General features: G+C 43.1%; 1 protein-coding gene across 2 annotated transcripts in view; it reads left to right on the forward strand.

Annotated features, from left to right (window-relative positions):
• Positions 1-20,979, forward strand: part of myo10 (myosin X) — a 60,504-nt gene that overhangs the window by 14,810 nt on the left and 24,715 nt on the right. For both annotated transcript variants that reach the window (XR_015038090.1, XM_085805376.1), the window contains exons 13-14: positions 8,783-8,907; positions 9,030-9,138. Coding sequence is in view for 1 of the 2 variants with exons in the window: in XM_085805376.1 (XP_085661502.1) it covers positions 8,783-8,907; positions 9,030-9,138 (234 nt within the window). In the remaining variant the exon portion in view is untranslated. The remainder of the gene's footprint in view (positions 1-8,782; positions 8,908-9,029; positions 9,139-20,979) is intronic.

Below are 20,979 nucleotides of genomic sequence, written 5' to 3' on the forward strand. Positions count from 1 at the left end.
GACATAAATGACTGTAGTTTATTGCATCAAGCCTTTTTGACTTTGTCAGGAACCTTCATTTAAACAGAATAAAACAAAAACTTTTTTTTCACAAAATTCTAAAATGCTCTGATTAAAGGGACAACAAGGAGTTTGTATTTGGTTCTAAAAGAGTCTCATATTAATGTGGATGAATCTACGTTACCACTTGTTAATGGTTCCATTTTCGATAAATATATCGTTTTGTCTTTATACTGTAGTTATTTTGATATTATTATTTAGTGGTCGACTCACCCAGTATTTTCTAGTTTAACTTTCGCAGAAGCTGCCCGGCGGCTCATGGGAATAACACCGCCGGATCGCTAGTTGACATCGTTCATGGTCTGAACTACGACGGTATCTGATCGTCTTCCAACCTCCGACTTTCATTCTTGATGAATAAAAACATTCTTGGCAAATGTTTTTGCTTTCGTCTGTCTTGCGCCGGTCCAAGAATGTCACTATACGCGCTGAGGCTCATGGGAAATGTAGTGAAAACACTTAGCTTTCCAAAACTCCTCGTTGCCCCTTTAAAATTATGATATTTGTCTTGTTATAACGATAAGAACAATAATTAGAGTGCTAAACCAACCTTTTCATGGATAATTAAGCCTAACAACGAAACCAAGAGATGAGAAACTAATGGGATGATGAATAATTGTTTTTACTCGGGTCAGAAACGACCTTATAAAGCTACAAGAGGAAGGTTGTTTTATTTTTTCACAGAGGAAAAAAACTCAAACTTCAACTTAAAAAAAAAAAAGATCCTGACAAAAAAAAATGTCATTTCAGATCTTCATTTGTATCTAATCATAGTGAAATGTGTGTGTGTGTGTGTGTGAACGCTCGTTCCATCCAGTCTGAGTTTGAATGTAAACAGCCTGGTCGCTCTGCCTCTCTTCACCTCACACACACACACACACACACACACACACACACACACACACCCTACAAGTGGCCTGCACAAATTAGCCTCAGCAGGAGACGCATCGTCATGGCAACAGCTAGCCCTCCCTCTCCCTCTCCCTCTCTCTCCAGTCTCCACACACAAAAAGGGGAGTGGAGTTTGGTGGTTTGAAAGCCTTTGTTTGACTCAATGTGTGTGTGTGTGTGACTGAGGCGCTCACACACACACACACACAGACACACACACACAGAGAGAGTGAGAGAGAGAGAGAGAGTGAGAGAGAGAGGCAGCAGCAGCTTTGGGAAGTTTAGTGTCGTTCTCCCGTCGCTCGGAGGAATCCTGCAGGACTCGGAGCTGCTCGGAGCTGCCATGCACGGTGAGACCGGCTGCACCTTTACACTGGGACGTGGTGCGTTCAAGTGCACCAGTTGTTGCACAGTGGAGGGGATGGAGGGGGGTTTGGGGGGGTCAAGTGTCCGGAGGAGCGTTGTGAGTGCTGTGGAATGAGGAGAGATGCAGCGGTGTGAAGACTGAATCTGATGTTTGATGGGAAGAGAGACTAGAACTGATCGATTCGTATCAATATGTTGACTGGTTTGAAGCCGATGGGAGCTGCTCTGTGAGAACTCCTTGTTGTTCTTAGAGATGCACGGTCACGTTTGCAGAACTGGACCCGTCAGTGTCTTTATCGCGGCGTAATAATCCCATAATGCACCGGTCCGACGGCTCCTGTTGGTCGTCTGGTTAATTGGACTGGAAGGTTTCAGTGGTGGAGCGATGGAGAGAGAGATGGAGAGAGAGAGAGAGGGAGAGAGGGTTTGTAAATGTTTGATGATGATGATGATGATGACGGAGCTCAGACGACATAATGAGCAGAGAGATGAGTTAATGACATGATGATAATGAGGAGAAAGTCGTTTGACTGACGACTGATCTAATGAGACGGATCCATCAGCTCCAACATACTGATCAGTTAGGAGTTATGTTGCTAATGTCTTCCATGTGTTTTGTGTCTTTATGTAAACTTTGAGTTTTTGAGCTGTTGGTCAAACATATAATTGATCTGAAGGTGTCGATATTGATCAGATCAGGGTTTGTTGTGACATCGTAGTGAAGAACCTGAGGTTCTGCCACAGGTTCCTCCAGCGTTCCTCTTGTCTTCTTGTCTCTATGTTTTTCATGTGTTTGCTGTGGAGCTTTGATTTGTCTTATGCTTTGTTGTCTTGGAGAGGCCGAAGACAAATGTCCACTACGGTGGACAATAAAGTCTTTCTATTCTATTTTATTCTTCTTCGTTTAGACAACTTTCACATTAAAACCTTCTACACAGACAATAGAGACTTGGTTGCATGATCTAATGAGACGGCTCTATCAGCTCTTATTGGACGTGAGATCGTCACACTTGTTACGTCTCAAACCTCGGCCGTTATAAAACCTCGGTCGATTCGTTATAAAAGCCGTTTGTTGAGCAGAAATGAGATTTAATTAAACCTCCAGCTGCTAAGATGTCTTTAGTTTGAATCATATCTTGTATAAACTTTGAGTTTTTGAGCTGTTGGTCAAACATATGAATGATCTGAAGGTGTTGATATTGATCAGTTCTTCTGGTTCTTCCACAGGTTCCTCCAGCGTTCCCCTTTTTGTTTAGACAACTTTCACATTAAAACCTTCTACACAGACAATAGACACAAATCAATCTGTGATTGGACGAGTTGTCACACTGGTTACGTCTCAAACCTCGGGCGTGTTTGTTATGAAAGTTGTTTGTTGAGCAGAAATGAGAGTTAATTAAACCTCCAGCTGCTCAAATGTCTTTGATTTGAATCATATCTTATATAAACTTTGAGTTTTTGAGCTGTTGGTCAAACATATGAATGATCTGAAGGTGTTGATATTGATCAGTTCTTTGGAAGAATATTGGACAAATCATTCATTCATTCATTCAAACCTTTATTTACCCTCGAAAGGACATTGAGGTTTCACCCTCATTTGCAATGTCGTCGAGATCACAGCAATATTCAAAGCGAAACACAATGCACAGCACGAGTCACATATAGTTAGGATAAAACACAGTTACAAAAATTGAATACATCTGATTCATTTCAAGATTTAAAAACAGTTACAGACTGTGGTAAAGAGGTTTGAGATGATATTTTTGTAATGTTGATAGGATCAATCAGGATATCAGGGTTTGTTGTGTCTCAGAGACAAACTGCTGGAGACTGAAGTTGTGACATCGTGTGACAGGTTCCTCCAGCGTTCCTCTTCATTTAGAGAACACATCACATTAAAACGAACCTTCTACACATAATAGACACTGATTATCTGTGGTATCTTTCATTATCGATCTGCATGTGTTCGCTGGTTTCACCTCGGCAGCGCGTCCCTGGGGTTTAAACCCACAGGAATCCTCCACAGACCCGGGTCGGCCTCAGGTCCAGCAGGGTCGGGAGGATTTAAACTGGATTTGTGTCCATCTATGAGCAGGAACATTGTTACTACAATCCCCCCGCCCCCGCCCTCTGCCCCCCCACTGAGCAGAGAGTGATAATCCCCTCACATTCAGACCTGGATGCTTCACAGGTCTTTGAGATGATCTCCGACCGTCAGAGCAGGAATGTTGATCTGGTCTCAGACTTTGAAGGAACATCTAACAGGAGAAAAGATCAAATGGTTTTAACATTTTCTCCATTAATACGATGGTAAACTGAGGATCTGTGAGTTTTGGACTGTTGATACACTGTGAGAAAGGTGATAAATTCAGTGACTGTAAATTGCAAAACATTTAGAAGATCAGTGAACTGTGACACTTCAGGATGTTCAGATCCCATCATAAACACAGTCCTGCACTGTTTGCACAGTCAGAGAAGAAAATAAAGGACGAGCTCTTCTCCCAGAGAAATCTGGACTCTCTAAATGTTGCCCCGGGAGTTTTTCTTTTTTTCTTTTTTTTTTCTGCTGAACAAAATCTCATTTTGTATTTTCTGGGTATTGAAGTCCAGTTTCTCTCCTGCTGCTGCTCAGACCTGCTGAAGTCTATTGACTGTATGTAACTGTAAAGACATGGTTGGTTACTAGTCATTGATTTAAAGGGATAGTTCAACATTTTGGCAAATTGGCCCATTGCCATAATCCCTATAGTCATAGCAGTAGGTTCATTACCTTTAATTGTCGGTGCAAGCTATTTTTAGAACGGGCGGAGCAGAGCCGTGAGCTGCTCAGAGCTACGCTACAGAGGCTCGTGGGATTTCTTGGTTTCCCTCATCAAACTCATCAAATACACAATCCAACAACTCCACAACGCTCTGGTGGACAAGTTGTGACCTGCACATTCACCACGCTATGAGATAATAACACAACGTTACCACACAGAGTTGTGTTAGAGGGAAATTCAAGCAAAACCGCTGATGCACGTTGCCGTCGGAGGCAGTTTTTCATCAAGCAGTCTCTGCATTTCCCTCTAAAACAACTCTGTGTGGTAACGTTGTGTTATTATCTCATAGCGTGGTGAATGTGCAGGTCACAACTTGTCCACCAGAGCGTTGTGGAGTTGTTGGATTGTGTATTTGATGAGTTTGATGAGGGAAACCAAGAAATCCCATGAGCCTCCGTAGCGTAGCTCTGAGCAGCTCACGGCTCTGCTCCGCCGTTCTAAAAACAGCTTGCACCGACAATTAAAGGTAACGAACCTACTGCTATGACTATAGGGAGTATGGCAATGGGCCAATTTGCCAAAATGTTGAACTATCCCTTTAACCAGCATTACCACCACAAGTCATTGATTTAACCAGCACTAGGACTCTGGAGTAGAAATATAATGTAGAATAGTTCAGGTGAAAATCCTGCAGTTCCTCTTGAAATGATGATTTAGTTGCAGCTTATTGAGATATAGAAGAAGACATGAGTGAAGCATCTTGAAGCAGCTCATCCTGAGTTTGGTCATCTTTCCCTGTTTGTCTTTTCAAACCCCCCTCGGTTCCCAACCCCCCCCCCCCCGCGGAGCTGAGTAACACGCCCCCTTTTGTCCTGCTGAATGCCCTCCAGAAAGCTGAGGCTTTTAACACGGAGGTTGAGGCTGAGTTTTGAGTTTTGCCCCTCTGGTCTTTGTTGCGTCGCCCCTGCAGAGGCCTGAGGCCGACTCCTCTGCCCCTGGATGCTGATTTACATCCCTGAGCTGTTGGACTCAAAGACACAAACTCCCAGAGAGCAGAACGTAATGGTTTCATGCACATCAACTGATACAATGAGCTATTGACTGCACTGCAAAAACTCAAAATCTTACCAAGAATATTTGTCTCATTTCAAGTCAAAAATGTCATTTCTAGTCAAAACAAATCTCATTCTACTTAAAATAAGACTCATCACATAAAAAGTAGCTTGTTTTTAGACACTTTTTTACTTCTTTCAAGCAGATTTTCACTTGAAATAAGTAGAAAAATCTGATAGTGGAGCAAGTTTTTCTTTCTTATTACAAGCACAAAAAAACCTGCTTTCACTGGCAGATTTGTCTACTTATTTCAAGTGAAAATTAGTTTGAAACAAGTGAAAATTATCTCAAAACAAGTTAATTTTTAGGCGATGAGTCTTTTTTTAAGTGAAAAGAGTTGAGTTTTGACTAGAAATGAGACATTTTGACAAGCAGTGTGCAAAAAAGTGACAAAAAGACAATGTGTTTGATTTGATTCTATAGTTTGGTCGGTTTGAGTTTTTCATTCACTTTTTTTGCAGTTTAGATTCATTCACAGCTAAAATGCAGAACGGAAGAGTCAGAATGAACCTTTCAAAGACAGAAAAAAAACGCTGTGAAAGAAGTTTGTCTTTTTTTTGTCCGTCACATCAACAGGAGAAACAAAATGCCACAGTGTGAAACTTCTCCTGGTGGGAAAACAAATGTAGAAAAGGAGAATTTTTGATTCAATGAGTTGAGTGAGACAACTGTGTGAGGTTTCCAGACAAAATCAAAAGAGAGAGAAATCGTCCAAAAGGAGCGGAGGTTGACGTCCCAGAAGAGAGAGAAAGAAAAAAAAAAGAGGAAATGATGGAGATAGAAAACAGGGGTGGGCAAAGGGCAGCTTCCTGACACCACTCGGCTTTGTGGCGCTGCAGCTCCGTCCGTATGCAAATGAGCGTTATGCTAATGAGCTCTGCTCCGCGGCCGGTGGCTGTTAAAGGGCGCCATTCAAAAAGATCTGCTGGTTGAACTGGGCTCCGTTCATCTCAGCAGCTCCAACGGGCCATCAACGGGCCATCGGGGCAGACGGGGCAGAATAAAGAGGGCATTACAGCGGGGTATGAAAGCGCCCTCTTATTCCCTGCCCCCCCCCACCCCCCCCACCCCGACGCCCACTGAGGTTATAGGGTGAGAAGGCTCTTCTGTAAGTAATAATGGTATCTCAATGCCAAGTGTGTTTTTCGGTGGGGTTTGATTTGTTGCTGTCGTGCGGCGCATCTCCTGAATGAGTGGTATGCAGTTTGACGTGAAGTGATGGACGTCATCGGAGGATTTTTTTACGCACATATTTTGCATCTTTTGTTTCAGAGTTCTGGTGATGTGAGGACAAGAGACAAGTAGAAGCAGCAGCAGATACATGTGGCTCTGGAAGAGACTGATAATCAAGATGGTTGAGACCTAAACAAAGCTTAAAAGAAAGTAGAGATGTACCGAATCCAGATTTTTGGGGTTCGACTGAATACTGAATCCCCTGCTTAAAGTGATAGTTCAACATTTTGGCAAATTGGTCCATTGCCATAATCCAGTAGGCAGTAGGTTTGTTACCTTTAATTGTCGGTGCAAGCTATTTTTAGAACGGCGGAGCAGAGCCGTGAGCTGCTCAGAGCTACGCTACAGAGGCTCATGGGATTTCTTGGTTTCCCTCATCAAACTCATCAAATACACAATCCAACAACTCCAAAACGCTCTGGTGGACAAGTTGTGACCTGCACATTCACCACGCTATGAGATAATAACACAACGTTACCAGACAGAGTTGTTTTAGAGGGAAATTCATGCAAAACCGCTGATGCACGTTGCCTTCAGGGACAGTTTTTCATCAAGCAGTCTCTGTATTTACCTCTAAAACAACTCTGTCTGGTAACGTTGTGTTATTATCTCATAGCGTGGTGAATGTGCAGGTCACAACTTGTCCACCAGAGCGTTGTGGAGTTGTTGGATTGTGTATTTGATGAGTTTGATGAGGGAAACCAAGAAATCCCATTAGCCTCCGTAGCGTAGCTCTGAGCAGCTCACGGCTCTGCTCCGCTGTTCTAAAGACAGCTTGCACCGACAATTAAAGGTAACGAACCTACTGCTATGACTATAGGGATTATGGCAATGGACCAATTTGCCAGAATGTTGAACTATCCCTTTAAAGCTTCAGCTGAATCCTTGTCCCATCTTCGGCCTATACAATAAACATATTATAAATGCAGTGTGAGACTGCTTTGAGAGTTGATGCTCTATGGTAGGAACCAAACCCCATTGAAAAGCCCAAAATATGATCTAATCCGAAACCCAATCCTGGATGAGAAGTGAATATCGGTTTAAACTGTTTACCAACACACTCATCCACAGTGACCACGATCACACCACAGAAACCTGCTGGTGCTATGAATGCAAACACATGACGCTCTGAGCTGTCCAGAGTCCAGAATCAATCACCACAGCTGTGAAGGAAATTACACCTACATCAGATGATGATGATGATGGGATTTCATTGTGCGCTGGCGTGTTAGATTGTCAATACTGTTGTAATAGTGTTGTGAGAGCAGCCGACTGCACAGGAACACTGATAGAAATGTCCTGCGGAGCTGAAACATCCTGTCGATGCAGACTGAGGATCAGCAGCCGGTCGTTTTCCAGAGATGTTTTAGAATCAAAACGTCAACGTGATGATTTTTATTTGAACATGAAACCAGATCAATATGTTTTATTGGCTGCAGATATTTAACTTAACTACTGCAATGTTCATTATCAGTTATTTAAAGTAGTAGTTTTCCGTCTCCTCTCTTTCAGCTTCTCTCTGGAGCTCTAGTAACAACAGGTCTGTGACAGCCAATCAGAAGAGAAGAGGAGGCTCTGAGTCTCTCTTCTGATTGGCTGACTGTTTTCTGAAACCATCCAATAATAAAAACAGAGCAGATTTCAGAATAAAACACTCAGAGAAAGCAAAACATGCAAGTTGTTGGATGGTGGGTCCAGGTGGTGAGGGGGCGGGGCTTTGTTGTGACATCACAAAGTGACAGGAAGTCCTGACGGCTGGTTTTAAGGCTCAGTTTCTGAATACAGGCTGTGTGCATTTCTCTGTGGACTGAGGCTTTGATACTTTCACAGTATTAATATAGAACCTAGAGCTGCTTTATAATCACACTACACATGGACATCTACCTTTATACTGTATGGAGCTTTAACACAAACATCTACCATACTGTATGGAGCTTTAATACAAACATCTACCTTTATACTGTATGGAGCTTTAACACAAACATCTACCTTTATACTGTATGGAGCTTTAACACAAACATCTACCTTTATACTGTATGGAGCTTTAATACAAACATCTACCTTTATACTGTATGGAGCTTTAACACAAACATCTACCTTTATACTGTATGGAGCTTTAACACAAACATCTACCTTTATACTGTATGGAGCTTTAATACAAACATCTACCTTTATACTGTATGGAGCTTTAACACAAACATCTACCTTTATACTGTATGGAGCTTTAACACAAACATCTACCTTTATACTGTATGGAGCTTTAACACAAACATCTACCTTCAATATAAAACCAGTGAAAATGTTTTTCAGCCTGATCTTTTGTCTTAATTCCCATTACCCCCCTCCTCTGCCTCCAGATGCCTGACCAGTTCGACCAGACTGTGGTTCTGAACCAGCTCAGATACTCCGGCATGTTGGAAACGGTGAAGATTCGACGCACCGGCTTCCCCGTACGGAGACCGTTCCAGGACTTCTGCTCCAGGTTTGTCTCGACCATGATCCATCCCATAATAAACCAGGACACAAATCCTGCAAATTGTAATCTTCATCTGTCCTCACTTCCTTCTTCTTCATCTTCTCCTTCTTCTCCTCCTTCCTCTTCAGGTACAAGGTGTTGATGCGGGGTGTGTTGGTGCCAGATGAGCCCAGGGGGCGCTGCATCCAGCTGCTGCAGCACTACGACAGCGCAGACTGGCAGCTGGGCAAGACCAAGGTGAGGCCCAGATGTTTGACTGTATTCTGTCCTCACTCTTGCGTATCTGTACAAGGCTAGACAGATAGCGTACAAAAACTCAGCCAAACCGTCTTCAGTTGTATGGTTTTTTACTGATGCGGTTTCTGTAAAACTGAACAGTACAGAACAGAATTTACTTACATGCAATACATAAAGATACATAAAATACTGACACTGTAAACATGTGCAGAATCACTTTTTACAAACAATACTAACGGACAAATCTACTCCAAGGCTGAACGTAAAGGAAAACTCTGCACACTGCACACTGCTAGCTGCTAGCTTTTGACTGTAGCACATGGAGAGGGGGAAATGAAACTTAAGGAAAATTAAAGGGATAGTTCACCCTAGAATGATATTTCGCTCATTATCTACTCACCCTCATGTTGACTAAGGGCTGGAAGAAGTTTCAGAGTCCTCCGTCCCTTCTCTGAGTTACAGGGGGTCTTAGTGTAGCAGTGCATTTCAAGGCAACGGTTGTAAAGGGACACCAGAGCTCTTCGTAAAAAAACACACACAAAAAAACATCCAAATACCTCCATGATGCTCGTATGTAATGTCCGTCTTGTGCTGAAGCCCCAAATTGCGTAATTGTCCCGAAAAAAATTAAATAAGTCCACATTCCAAGCATGTTTGTAGCATTAGCTCTGTGTCTGTTGTCCGGTCTTCCGCTGCCAGCGCGCATGCGCAAGGTTCGCACTGAGACCGACTCGAGTCTCAGTCTGGTTGCGCATGCGCGCTGGCAGCGGAAGACCGGACAACAGACACAGAGCTAATGCTACAAACATGCTTGGAATGTGGACTTATTTAATTTTTTTCGGGACAATTACGCAATTTGGGGCTTCAGCACAAGACGGACATTACATACGAGCATCATGGAGGTATTTGGATGTTTTTTTGTGTGTGTTTTTTTACGAAGAGCTCTGGTGTCCCTTTACAACCGTTGCCTTGAAATGCACTGCTACACTAAGACCCCCTGTAACTCAGAGAAGGGACGGAGGACTCTGAGAATTCTTCCAGCCCTTAGTCAACATGAGGGTGAGTAGATAATGAGCGAAATATCATTCTAGGGTGAACTATCCCTTTAAACTTAAAGAAGTGACCAATACCAAAAATCACCAGTAGGTGGCAACAAGGTCAGGGGCTCAGCACAGACTGCGTCTCACCTTAGAGAAATCAACACTGAGGTGTTCAGTGGAGACCTGAACCAGGGCCTCGTCGTTATACATATTTTAACCAACCAGCAGAGAGCCGATGCAGATGTGCGTGGAGCCGAGGTGTTGTATAATTGGATGCTTCGCTGCAGCACCGACACGTTTCCTGTCAATCAGCCGTGAAGTGTTTCCTCTCCGCTTCAGGTCTCTGTGGTGTAATTGACTTTTTCCTGTCAAATCTTGAGCTCCTGAACGTCCCGCCGCCTCCGGCTCGCCACCGGTTGATCCTCGTTCTCCTCGTTGACATGGAATAAGATTGGATGTGGACTTACCAGGCCAATAATCCATTTAGACCGCTGCTCCCCTTCTCCCTCCAGCCTTCATTTGGCTCCTCGTGTCCCGCAAATCCTGCTCGATGAAACCGTTTCAGAGCCCAGGTACCTGTGTGACCGCAGGCCCCGGTGTGTGTGTGTGTGTGTGTGTGTGTGTGAGAACATGAATAATTGAAGTCCAGAGCACCTGAAGCCTGGAATCTGACAGTTATTGGATCTCATCTCCATCCTCTTCTCTCACTTCCACCACAACGGATCAGGAAGAATATACCTATAGTGTGTGTGTGTGTGTGTGTGTGTGTGTGTGTGTGTGTGTGTTTTCTGTGGGGAAATGACAGATGGTCAACACAGATCCCCAATCACAGCGTGACCGTGTGACGCTGCGGGAGCTGACAGCAGTGGAGGACGTGTGTGTGTGTGTGTGTGTGTTGTTGGATGAATGGTCATTAGTGTGTAGTGTATCTGTGTACCAATAGCACACAGAAAGCAAATGGAGACAAGATCAACCTCATTGATCCCAGGCTGGGAAATGACTGTTGCAGCTGCAGGCACAACAACACAACACACAATACAGATAGAAACAAAAGAGAAAGAATAAAATATACTTTTTAAAATATATATTACATTATGTAAATAATAGTATATACATATGATACATTATATGTTATATAAGTTATGTTGTAAGAGTGGGCGCAGCAGCACTGAGGTGGAATGAGCCTCAGGTTTCAATGGATTTGCATGTTAAGAAAAAACTCCCTGAATGGAAAAACAGGTGTTTGACCAAAAAAAGAAAAAAGAAAAAACCTTTAAATTTAAAATAGTAAACGAAAAATCTAATTGTTGTTGTAGCGACAAAAAGGGACATGAAACGTCCAGTGACCTGGTGATGACATGAACCAGGTAGTTAGTTATTTTATTGACACAAACTATTAAAAATAATATACAACAAATAGTATACAATAAACGCACCAATATTAAAAAGAAAAAGAAACATAATACGTGACATTTTACATTTTTTACATTTATTTGTTTACTTGAATGGGACAGTGCACATTGGACATAAGAACATGTAAATATACCAAATTATAGCAGGAGTCTAGGATGTTTCTTCTTCTCAGACAAATGTCTAAAGTGTTGGATGTCAGACGTCCAGCCCTTAGAGACCCCAGTCACACATGTATCTGTGTTGACTTAATGAGAAACTTAGATCTGTGAAGCACTTGACAGACGTTAAAAGAAAAACAACCCTAATGTAAGAAATCTTTTATGCAGACGACACTCAAATGTATTTATCCATAATAGTCCAGTCATTTTATGAGAAAAGGTTAAACAAATTGCAACAGAAGCAAACTCAACTGATTTTGTATCCTCAACATGTCCTGAGTGAGGGAAAAAAAGCCCCGAAGAATCCCATTAGGGGAAAGTTTCGAAAAACACCCGAACATATCCCATTTATACCCATATAAAAAAAAAATTTCACGTGTATAGGGTAAAATTTTTAACCTTTAGATATCTCCATGAAAATTACTGAGTTGATTACTTACATTAAGACGAACAAAAAATGTATTACAAGTTTTTTCAAATTCTTTGTTAACATGAGCAAATTTGCATAAATGTGTATAAATTTGCATAAATCCCACCGTTTTGACGGCACATGTATATGAAGTTGCTGTGGTGGTACCGGCATGAAAATTGGAATGAGTTGACTCCATCGGTCAACCGACAAGTTGACCACTTTAAATTTCAAGATGACTGCAGTTTTTCAAGACAGCCACATCCTTAGTATAGCAGGTATGACATGAGCCAACAGTGCATAATCCAATTACGTATGGCTAATTTGCATACATACAGCATCTGATCTAAACATTGGGTAGAGCAGGTGAAAATGTCTTGTTCAATCTTGTTAACATATAATATGTTAACAAGATTGAACAAGACATTTTTTAACTGTAATATGATATTACAGTTAAAAAAGGAATGGAACCAATTTAGGCCCATGAGCATTAATAGAGACGGAGCATGTCATACCTGCTCTACTAAGGATGTAGCTGTCTTGAAAAATTGCAGTCATCTTGAAATTTAAAGTGGTCAACTTGTAGGTTGACCGATGGAGTCAACTCATTCCAGTTTTCATGCCGGTACCACCACAGCAACTTCATATCAAAACGGTGGAATTTATGCAAATTTATACACATTTATGCAAATTTGCTCATGTTAACAAAGATTTCAAAAAACTTGTAATACATTTTTTGTTTGTCTTAATGTAAGTAATCAACTCAGTAATTTTCATGGAGATAGCTAAAGGTTAAAAATTTTACCCTATACACGTGAAAAAATTTTTTTATATGCGTATAAATGGGATATGTTCGGGTGTTTTTCGAAACTTTCCCCTAATGGGATTCTTCGGGGCTTTTTTTCCCTCACTCAGGACATGTTGAGGATACAAAATCAGTTGAGTTTGCTTCTGTTGCAATTTGTTTAACGTTGACCCCTTTTTTGGCCTAAAATTACTGGACTATAAATCCATCAGACCTGAACTCAGTCAGATGATCGGCTTAAGTTCTTCACAACCTCCTGCTGTGATAGAAACTTTTATTATTCATTGGTTTGAGCTTCACTCACAGATTTTTCTGAATTGTTCTTAAGAGCGTCCTGTATGGTCCCGACAGTGTCCCCCGATCCCGACAGTGTCCCCCGATCCTGACAGTGTCCCCATGCACCTCTGAGCCATAAACCTGCTGCTGCTGCACCTCTGAGCCATAAACCTGCTGCTGCTGCTGCAAAGCATTAAATCAATTCTATCTCCCTCACTGGGATTCACTGACTTTGTCCCGCTGCCTCCCGCGCTGAGATTTACACGGAGCGGCTCTCCGGCTCCTTTCAGGCAGCACATGTCCTCACTATTGTCTGGGACTTCTTTTTTTTTTACAGCCTCAAACTTAATTTCGTGGAAGTGATGTGGTTCTGCTCGCGTCTCCCTCCACGGGCCTGACCCGTCACAGCGGGCGGCGCTCCCAGAAGCAGGAATCAAAAGTGCACCGAGGCTTAACGGGACTTTTGTTGCGCTAATTAGCATAATGATTAAAGGGGGATTAGTTGTTGGGATTGTTTGGCGTGCAAATGTGTGCACTCGTACACAAGGCTGCACGTTTTGTGCGTGTGTGACTCGTGTGACGCTGGGCCTGTGTTGTGTGTGTGTGTTTGTGTGTGTGTGTGTGTGTGTGTTGCACAGTTGCAAACTTGGCTAGGCTTTATTTAAACTTCCTACACCAACAGGGATTCAGAGTCAGACACCAACACAACATTATAATGTGAGTTTGAACAGGGTGAAACATGCAGAACATTTCCATTTGATTTTACAATTATTCAAAAAAATCGAGTGGAGACAGAATGACTTATGTTGCTTTTTATCATTCAGCTTCCTCCTGTCATTCAGATTAAATGATCCCATTAAAACACATTTTCTCATATCAATCTTTCACTGTGTTTCTGTTTAATACGACTAATAATGATAATATAAGACGCTGCTCCTGTTCTTTAAATGTTGTTAGAGAAGCAGCTGAATCCAGGAGGAGAATGTTTCCATTAACCCCTATAAATGCACAAAACCTAAATATCACAATAAAAAACAGCTAATGAAACGCCTACATTTCGAAAAACCTCTAAAAAATACAGTTTTACTTTCTCATGAGGTGGTTTTTCAGACGTATCGATATAAAAGTGTAGCGCAAAAGTGTTATGGAAACACTTTGAGAACATCACACAGCTGAAATGTTGTCTCCATAGTTGGTCTGTGAAATCCTCGTTCACAGTCGTCTCCCAGAAATCCCTTATTTATGGCCACTGCCACACATAATATATATAATAAATAATATAATATTATATTATTTGCTGCCTTCGTCTTCTGTTAAAAACAATAACAGCAGCAGCTGAGATCACTGTCCCATCACCATTGAAACACAAGACGCTTACGTTACATTTTCCCCAAAGTGAAGTCTTGCTGGACGATATTTTAAAAGAATTATGGGATATCGCGAGACTAGACTTTACGAGAGTTACGGCTCATTCTATGAGGGGCCGTCAGGGACATAATTCAGAATTACCACTCACACACACATGTAAAACAAAACACATTCACACACAATAGTAAAAACTTCACACACTTACAAGTGAAATGCTTCCACACACACAACTGAAACGCTTTCACACACACAACTGAAATGCTGTGCTCTCATACACACAACTGAAACGCTCTCATACACACAACTGAAATGCTTCCACACACACAACTGAAACGCTTTCACACACACAACTGAAATGCTGTGCTCTCATACACACAACTGAAACGCTCTCATACACACAACTGAAATGCTTCCACACACACAACTGAAACGCTTTCACACACACACACAACTGAAACGCTTTCACACACACAACTGAAATGTTGTGCTCTCACACACACAACTGAAATGCTTTTATACACACAACTGAAATGTTGTGCTCTCATACACACAACTGAAATGCTTCCACACACACAACTGAAACGCTTTCACACACACAACTGAAATGTTGTGTTCTCACACACACAACTGAAATGCTTTTATACACACAACTGAAATGTTGTGCTCTCATACATACAACTGAAATGCTTCCACACACACAACTGAAACGCTTTCACACACACAACTGAAATGTTGTGCTCTCATACACACAACTGAAATGCTTCCACACACACAACTGAAACGCTTTCACACACACAACTGAAATGTTGTGCTCTCACACACACAACTGAAATGTTGTGCTCTCATACACACAACTGAAATGTTGTGCTCTCATACACACAACTGAAACGCTTTCACACACACAACTGAAATGTTGTGCTCTCACACACACAACTGAAATGTTGTGCTCTCATACACACAACTGAAATGCTTCCACACACACAACTGAAATGTTGTGCTCTCATACACACAACTGAAATGTTGTGCTCTCATACACACAACTGAAATGCTTTCACACACACAACTGAAATGCTCTCAAGATTTCAGTGTAACAGGAAGGCGTTTCAGTGTAACAGGAAGGCGTTTCACTGTAACAGGAAGGCAGCTAAAAAGAGGAAGTGTGGGCTATTTTTCTTCTTTGGAGCATTCTGAGGAGGCACATGCGGCCTACATGTAGCCTACCACGTTTACATGATGTTTTTTAATTCGGAATTAATTATTCTGAATGAAATAGTTCGGAATTAAAATATTCTCCTTCGAGTTTACATGGAAATAATAATTCCGAATTGGGGTTTACATGGAAAACACATTAAATCGCCTTTATTTAATTCTGCTTAACGTCTGGGGGTCGGGAAGCGTTCTGATTGGACAGGGGGTACACGTGTTTATTTTACGTCTACTGGAAGAAAACAAACTCCATTCTCAGTGTGTGAAGTGAACAGCTGCAGTCGCGAGCCGCTCCGCTGCTCCTAAACTTAACAACAACTTAGAAGCAGAAAGTTTCTCCACTGCCAGGATCGCCAAAGCTCACTGATCGCCAAAGCTCACTGATAGCCTTCCCCGCCTGGCCGCCCCCAGCGGCGGCGGCGGCCAGGCTCACACACCCTCACTGCCAGGATCGCCTGCCCCGGGTGTGTGAGCCTGGCCGCCGCCGCTGCTCCGGCGGGGATCCTGGCAGTGAGCTTCGCCTTCCCCGCCGGAGCAGCGGCAGCGGCGGCAGCCGGGCACCGGGGTCTGTGAAGCGGGTTTATGAAGCCTGGTTGTCCCGACATGACTCACTCACTGCGGCTGTAACGTTGTGTTGTAGCCGCCGCCACTGCTGCTGCTCCGGCGGGGAAGGCGAAGCTCACTGCCAGGATCCCCGCCGGAGCATGGCGGTGGCCAGGCTCACACACCGGGGAAGGCGATCCTGGCAGTTAAGAGGAGAAACTTTCTGCTTAAGTTGTTGTTAAGTTTAGGAGCAGCGGAGCGGCTCACGGCTGCAGCTCTCTGAGCTCGGTTCACTTCACACACTGAGAATGGAGTTTGTTTTCTTCCGGTAGACGTAAACAGGGTGCGATTTGCCGGGGGGGATGGTGGGGATTCCCCCCCCTCTGTTTTCGATGTCCCCCCCTCTGGTCATTTATTATTATCCCCGGTGGGGAAACGTGTTGTCCCCCCCTCTGGTCAGACAGAGCCTACTTTAGATCAAGTCTACATCATTTGAACCGTGAGCCTTCTCATCCCCCCTACAGTAGCGCACAGCGTCTCCCAGACCGTAACCCAGGCTACTGTCAATTCTGGAAAAGAAAAAAGGCGAGAGATGCCGGTTGCACTGGGTCGGGTCTGTCTCCAGGTTTGAGCAAATAAAAGCCGGTCTCAAGCCGGGTCGGTTCTCTATGCTTAATGTTTGGGTGCAACAAAGTCACTGTTAACAAAATCAACATAATCTGTCCCTTCAAAATAAAGTTAGTGACGTGTCTGTTTGGAGCAGCTACTGACAGATGGGCAGCTGACAGTGACAGTTTCCTCATCACTAAACCTGGGCCACCATCCGATCCTTCCTTGGGACAAAGTCTCTTGGACATATAGGCTATTGTTCTGTGTTTTTCCTCTCTTTAACCGTCTCATTTCAGTTTTTGTCGGTTGGCAAGCTGGTGCACCCGCTGTTTCTCTCCGCGCTCGCTCACTCACTCACTCACTCTCGATGCGCATATAAATGTTATAAAACAAAATAAAAAGGAAAAAAAACACAGATGCGCAAATTGAAATGACCTATAGGCTACTGTAGTCTATTCAATGACCAGCTGATCACCATGCTTGTTACGTCTCTATGAACACAACTACAGGCTTTCTTTTATTTAGGCCTATTTATTTTTGCCGTGGTCCGACCGCATCGGGTCCAGGGTCAACACGGTCGGACCTGGTCGGGTCTCTGCTCTTTTGCTCAAACTCGGAGCCAGACCCGGTCCACTAGGAGACCAGAGTCTGTTTGAGAACGGTAGTTGTCAGGTGCGGAGGTACGGGGGGGGGGGTGACTATAGTATAGTATAACCCCACCCACCGCAAACTATCCCCCCCTCTGTTTTTTTCACAAATCGCACCCTGGACGTAAATACATAAACACGTGTACCCTCTGTCCAATCAGAACGCTTCCCGACCCCCAGACGTTAGGCAGAATTAAATAAAGGCGATTTAATGTGTTTTCCATGTAAACCCCAATTCAGAACTAAAGCCGCAAGCGGCTATGACGCTCCACGCCACTCGGCGTCGCGCTCCCACGCCCCCGGTCCCCGCCACCCCCGGGGCGCTCTTCGAAACCCCACGCACCACCGGACGTGGGCAGCTAGTTAAGGGTCGTTCCCTCATCAAACACGTGAAGCTTCGAGCAAATCGGACAATGTACGATGGAGTTATGGCAAGTTTACGGTTCATCCACCAGGGGGCAGTAACGGGATGTGTGCCGTTGCGTTCAGGGTCGTTACCTCATCACACATGTGAAGTTTCGAGCAAATCGGACAATGTCGATGTAAAATATGGCATTTCCTGTGTCCACAAGGGGGCGACTTGAGCGAGCTTGCGTATGATCAAATGGAGGTCACGTACATAAATTCTGAAGCAGTTCGGACGAAGTACGTGGGAGATAGAGCAGCTCGTGTATGCATGGCGAGGCCTCAGAAATGGCGGCAGCCACAGTGGCCACGCCCTTTGACCGACCGACCTGCAGAGCACAAGCTGTAATCAGGGCGGTCTGAGGATGATGTGTAGCGAATATGAAGCCGATCGGGCGAAACCCCTAGGAGGAGTTCGTTTTCGATGGACCGCAATTCCTGTCGCCGCCACACGGGGGCCATTAGCCGTAGCCTCAAAGCGTTCGTAATGTAGCTTCACTGACTTGTTTTGCATGTATGAGAAGTGGAACGAAGTTGCTGGGGTGAACTATGTAGTATTAATTCATGTTAGCATAATTAATGTCGACTTCCTGTTACCACCGGGGGGCGCTATGAGTAAGGTCGGAAGTTAATAGGTCAGATTGTACAGGAAGGAGTCATCATCATGTCTAGCAAGTTTGAAGCGGCTACGATCAAGTATGTCGGCGTGAGAGCCGTTGAAGTGAAATGGCGCCGAACACGAAAGTCGCCAAAATGTGTGGCATCATAGCAGCCACGCCCTTTGACCTATAGACACGCAGAGCACAAGATAAGATCAGCATGGCTTCTACATGGTCCATAGCCAATTTGAAGTCAATCGGATGAAATCTCTAGGAGGAGTTCGTTCAAATAGGAAAAAACTACAAATCAAGATGGCGGACTTCCGGTTGGGTTTAGGGCATGGCTCCAAGAGGATTTCTTGTGTGTCTCCCCATGTTCTATAACCCCACCAGATTTCATGCATGTAGGTGAAACACAGAAGTGGGGCTCGCCGTTTCCAACTTTCTAGGGGGCGCTATTTAGCCATTTTGGCACGTCCATTTTTAACGACTTTATCAGACAAAACTTTTTGCGTATCTCATGTGCGTGCCAAAAATCGTCCGTTTTTGAGCATGTTCAGGGGTCCGTATTTCTCGTTGATTATTTTGGATTTCGAATTTCAATAGGGTCCTCCCTGTGACGTTGTCACTGGCTCGGGTCCTAATTATTATTTCCATGTAAACTCGAAGGAGAATATTTTAATTCCGAACTATTTCATTCAGAATAATTAATTCCGAATTAAAAAACATCATGTAAACGTGGTAGGCTACATGTAGGCCGCATGTGCCTCCTCAGAATGCTCCAAAGAAGAAAAATAGCCCACACTTCCTCTTTTTAGCTGCCTTCCTGTTACAGTGAAACGCCTTCCTGTTACACTGAAACGCCTTCCTGTTACACTGAAATCTTGAGAGCATTTCAGTTGTGTGTGTGAAAGCGTTTCAGTTGTGTGTGTGAGAGCACAACATTTCAGTTGTGTGTATGAGAGCACAACATTTCAGTTGTGTGTATGAGAGCACAACATTTCAGTTGTGTGTATGAGAGCACAACATTTCAGTTGTGTGTGTGGAAGCATTTCAGTTGTGTGTATGAGAGCACAACATTTCAGTTGTGTGTATGAGAGCACAACATTTCAGTTGTGTGTGTGAAAGCGTTTCAGTTGTGTGTGTGGAAGCATTTCAGTTGTGTGTATGAGAGCACAACATTTCAGTTGTGTGTGTGAAAGCGTTTCAGTTGTGTGTGTGGAAGCATTTCAGTTGTATGTATGAGAGCATAACATTTCAGTTGTGTGTATAAAAGCATTTCAGTTGTGTGTGTGAGAACACAACATTTCAGTTGTGTGTGTGAAAGCGTTTCAGTTGTGTGTGTGAAAGTGTTTCAGTTGTGTGTGTGGAAGCATTTCAGTTGTATGTATGAGAGCACAACATTTCAGTTGTGTGTATAAAAGCATTTCAGTTGTGTGTGTGAGAACACAACATTTCAATTGTGTGTGTGAAAGCGTTTCAGTTGTGTGTGTGGAAGCATTTCAGTTGTGTGTATGAGAGCACAACATTTCAGTTGTGTGTGTGGAAGCTTTTCAGTTGTGTGTGTGGAAGCATTTCAGTTGTGTGTGTGGAAGCATTTCAGTTGTGTGTGTGAGAGCACAACATTTCAGTTGTGTGTGTGAAAGCGTTTCAGTTGTGTATGTGAAAGTGTTTCAATTGTGTGTGTGGAAGCATTTCAGTTGTGTGTATGAGAGCACAACATTTCAGTTGTGTGTGTGAAAGTGTCTCAGTTGTGTTTATGAAAGCATTTCACTTGTAAGTGTGTGAAGTTTTTACTATTGTGTGTGAATGTGTTTTGTTTTACATGTGTGTGTGAGTGGTAATTCTGAATTATGTCCCTGACGGCCCCTCATATCATTCCAGGGTTCCTACGCAAGTATGGAAAGTATGGAAATGTATGGAATTTGATTTTATACATTTCCAGGTCTGAAAAAGTATGGGAAATGGAAATTATTGTATGGAAATATATTTATCTTAATACTTATCTGGGTTTGGCCTTATCTGAAGTTATCTGGGTTAATTATTTTTGTATGCGCTATTGTACCTACGGTATAGCTACAATCTCCTGGAAATGATTTGGTGACATAATGGCATACACATTCAGAATAATGAAAACAAATGATTAATTGCATGATTTTTTTTATATAATGCACAACTATTTACTCAAATGGCACAAATTATTTGCATTTTTTACGGAGAAGTCTGGAAATTCGCGTCTGTAAAAAGTATGGAATTTGGACATTTCAAATGTGTAGGAACCCTGTCATTCATAAAAACACCTTTCAATGTCAACACCTGCAAATAGCAATTGAACTTCTTTTAAATTTCAGAAATGTTGCTTT

The sequence above is a fragment of the Trachurus japonicus genome, chromosome 17, assembly GCF_045865225.1.
Source record: "Trachurus japonicus isolate A0001 chromosome 17, Traja_1.0".
In the NCBI taxonomy this organism is placed as follows: Eukaryota; Metazoa; Chordata; class Actinopteri; order Carangiformes; family Carangidae; genus Trachurus; species Trachurus japonicus.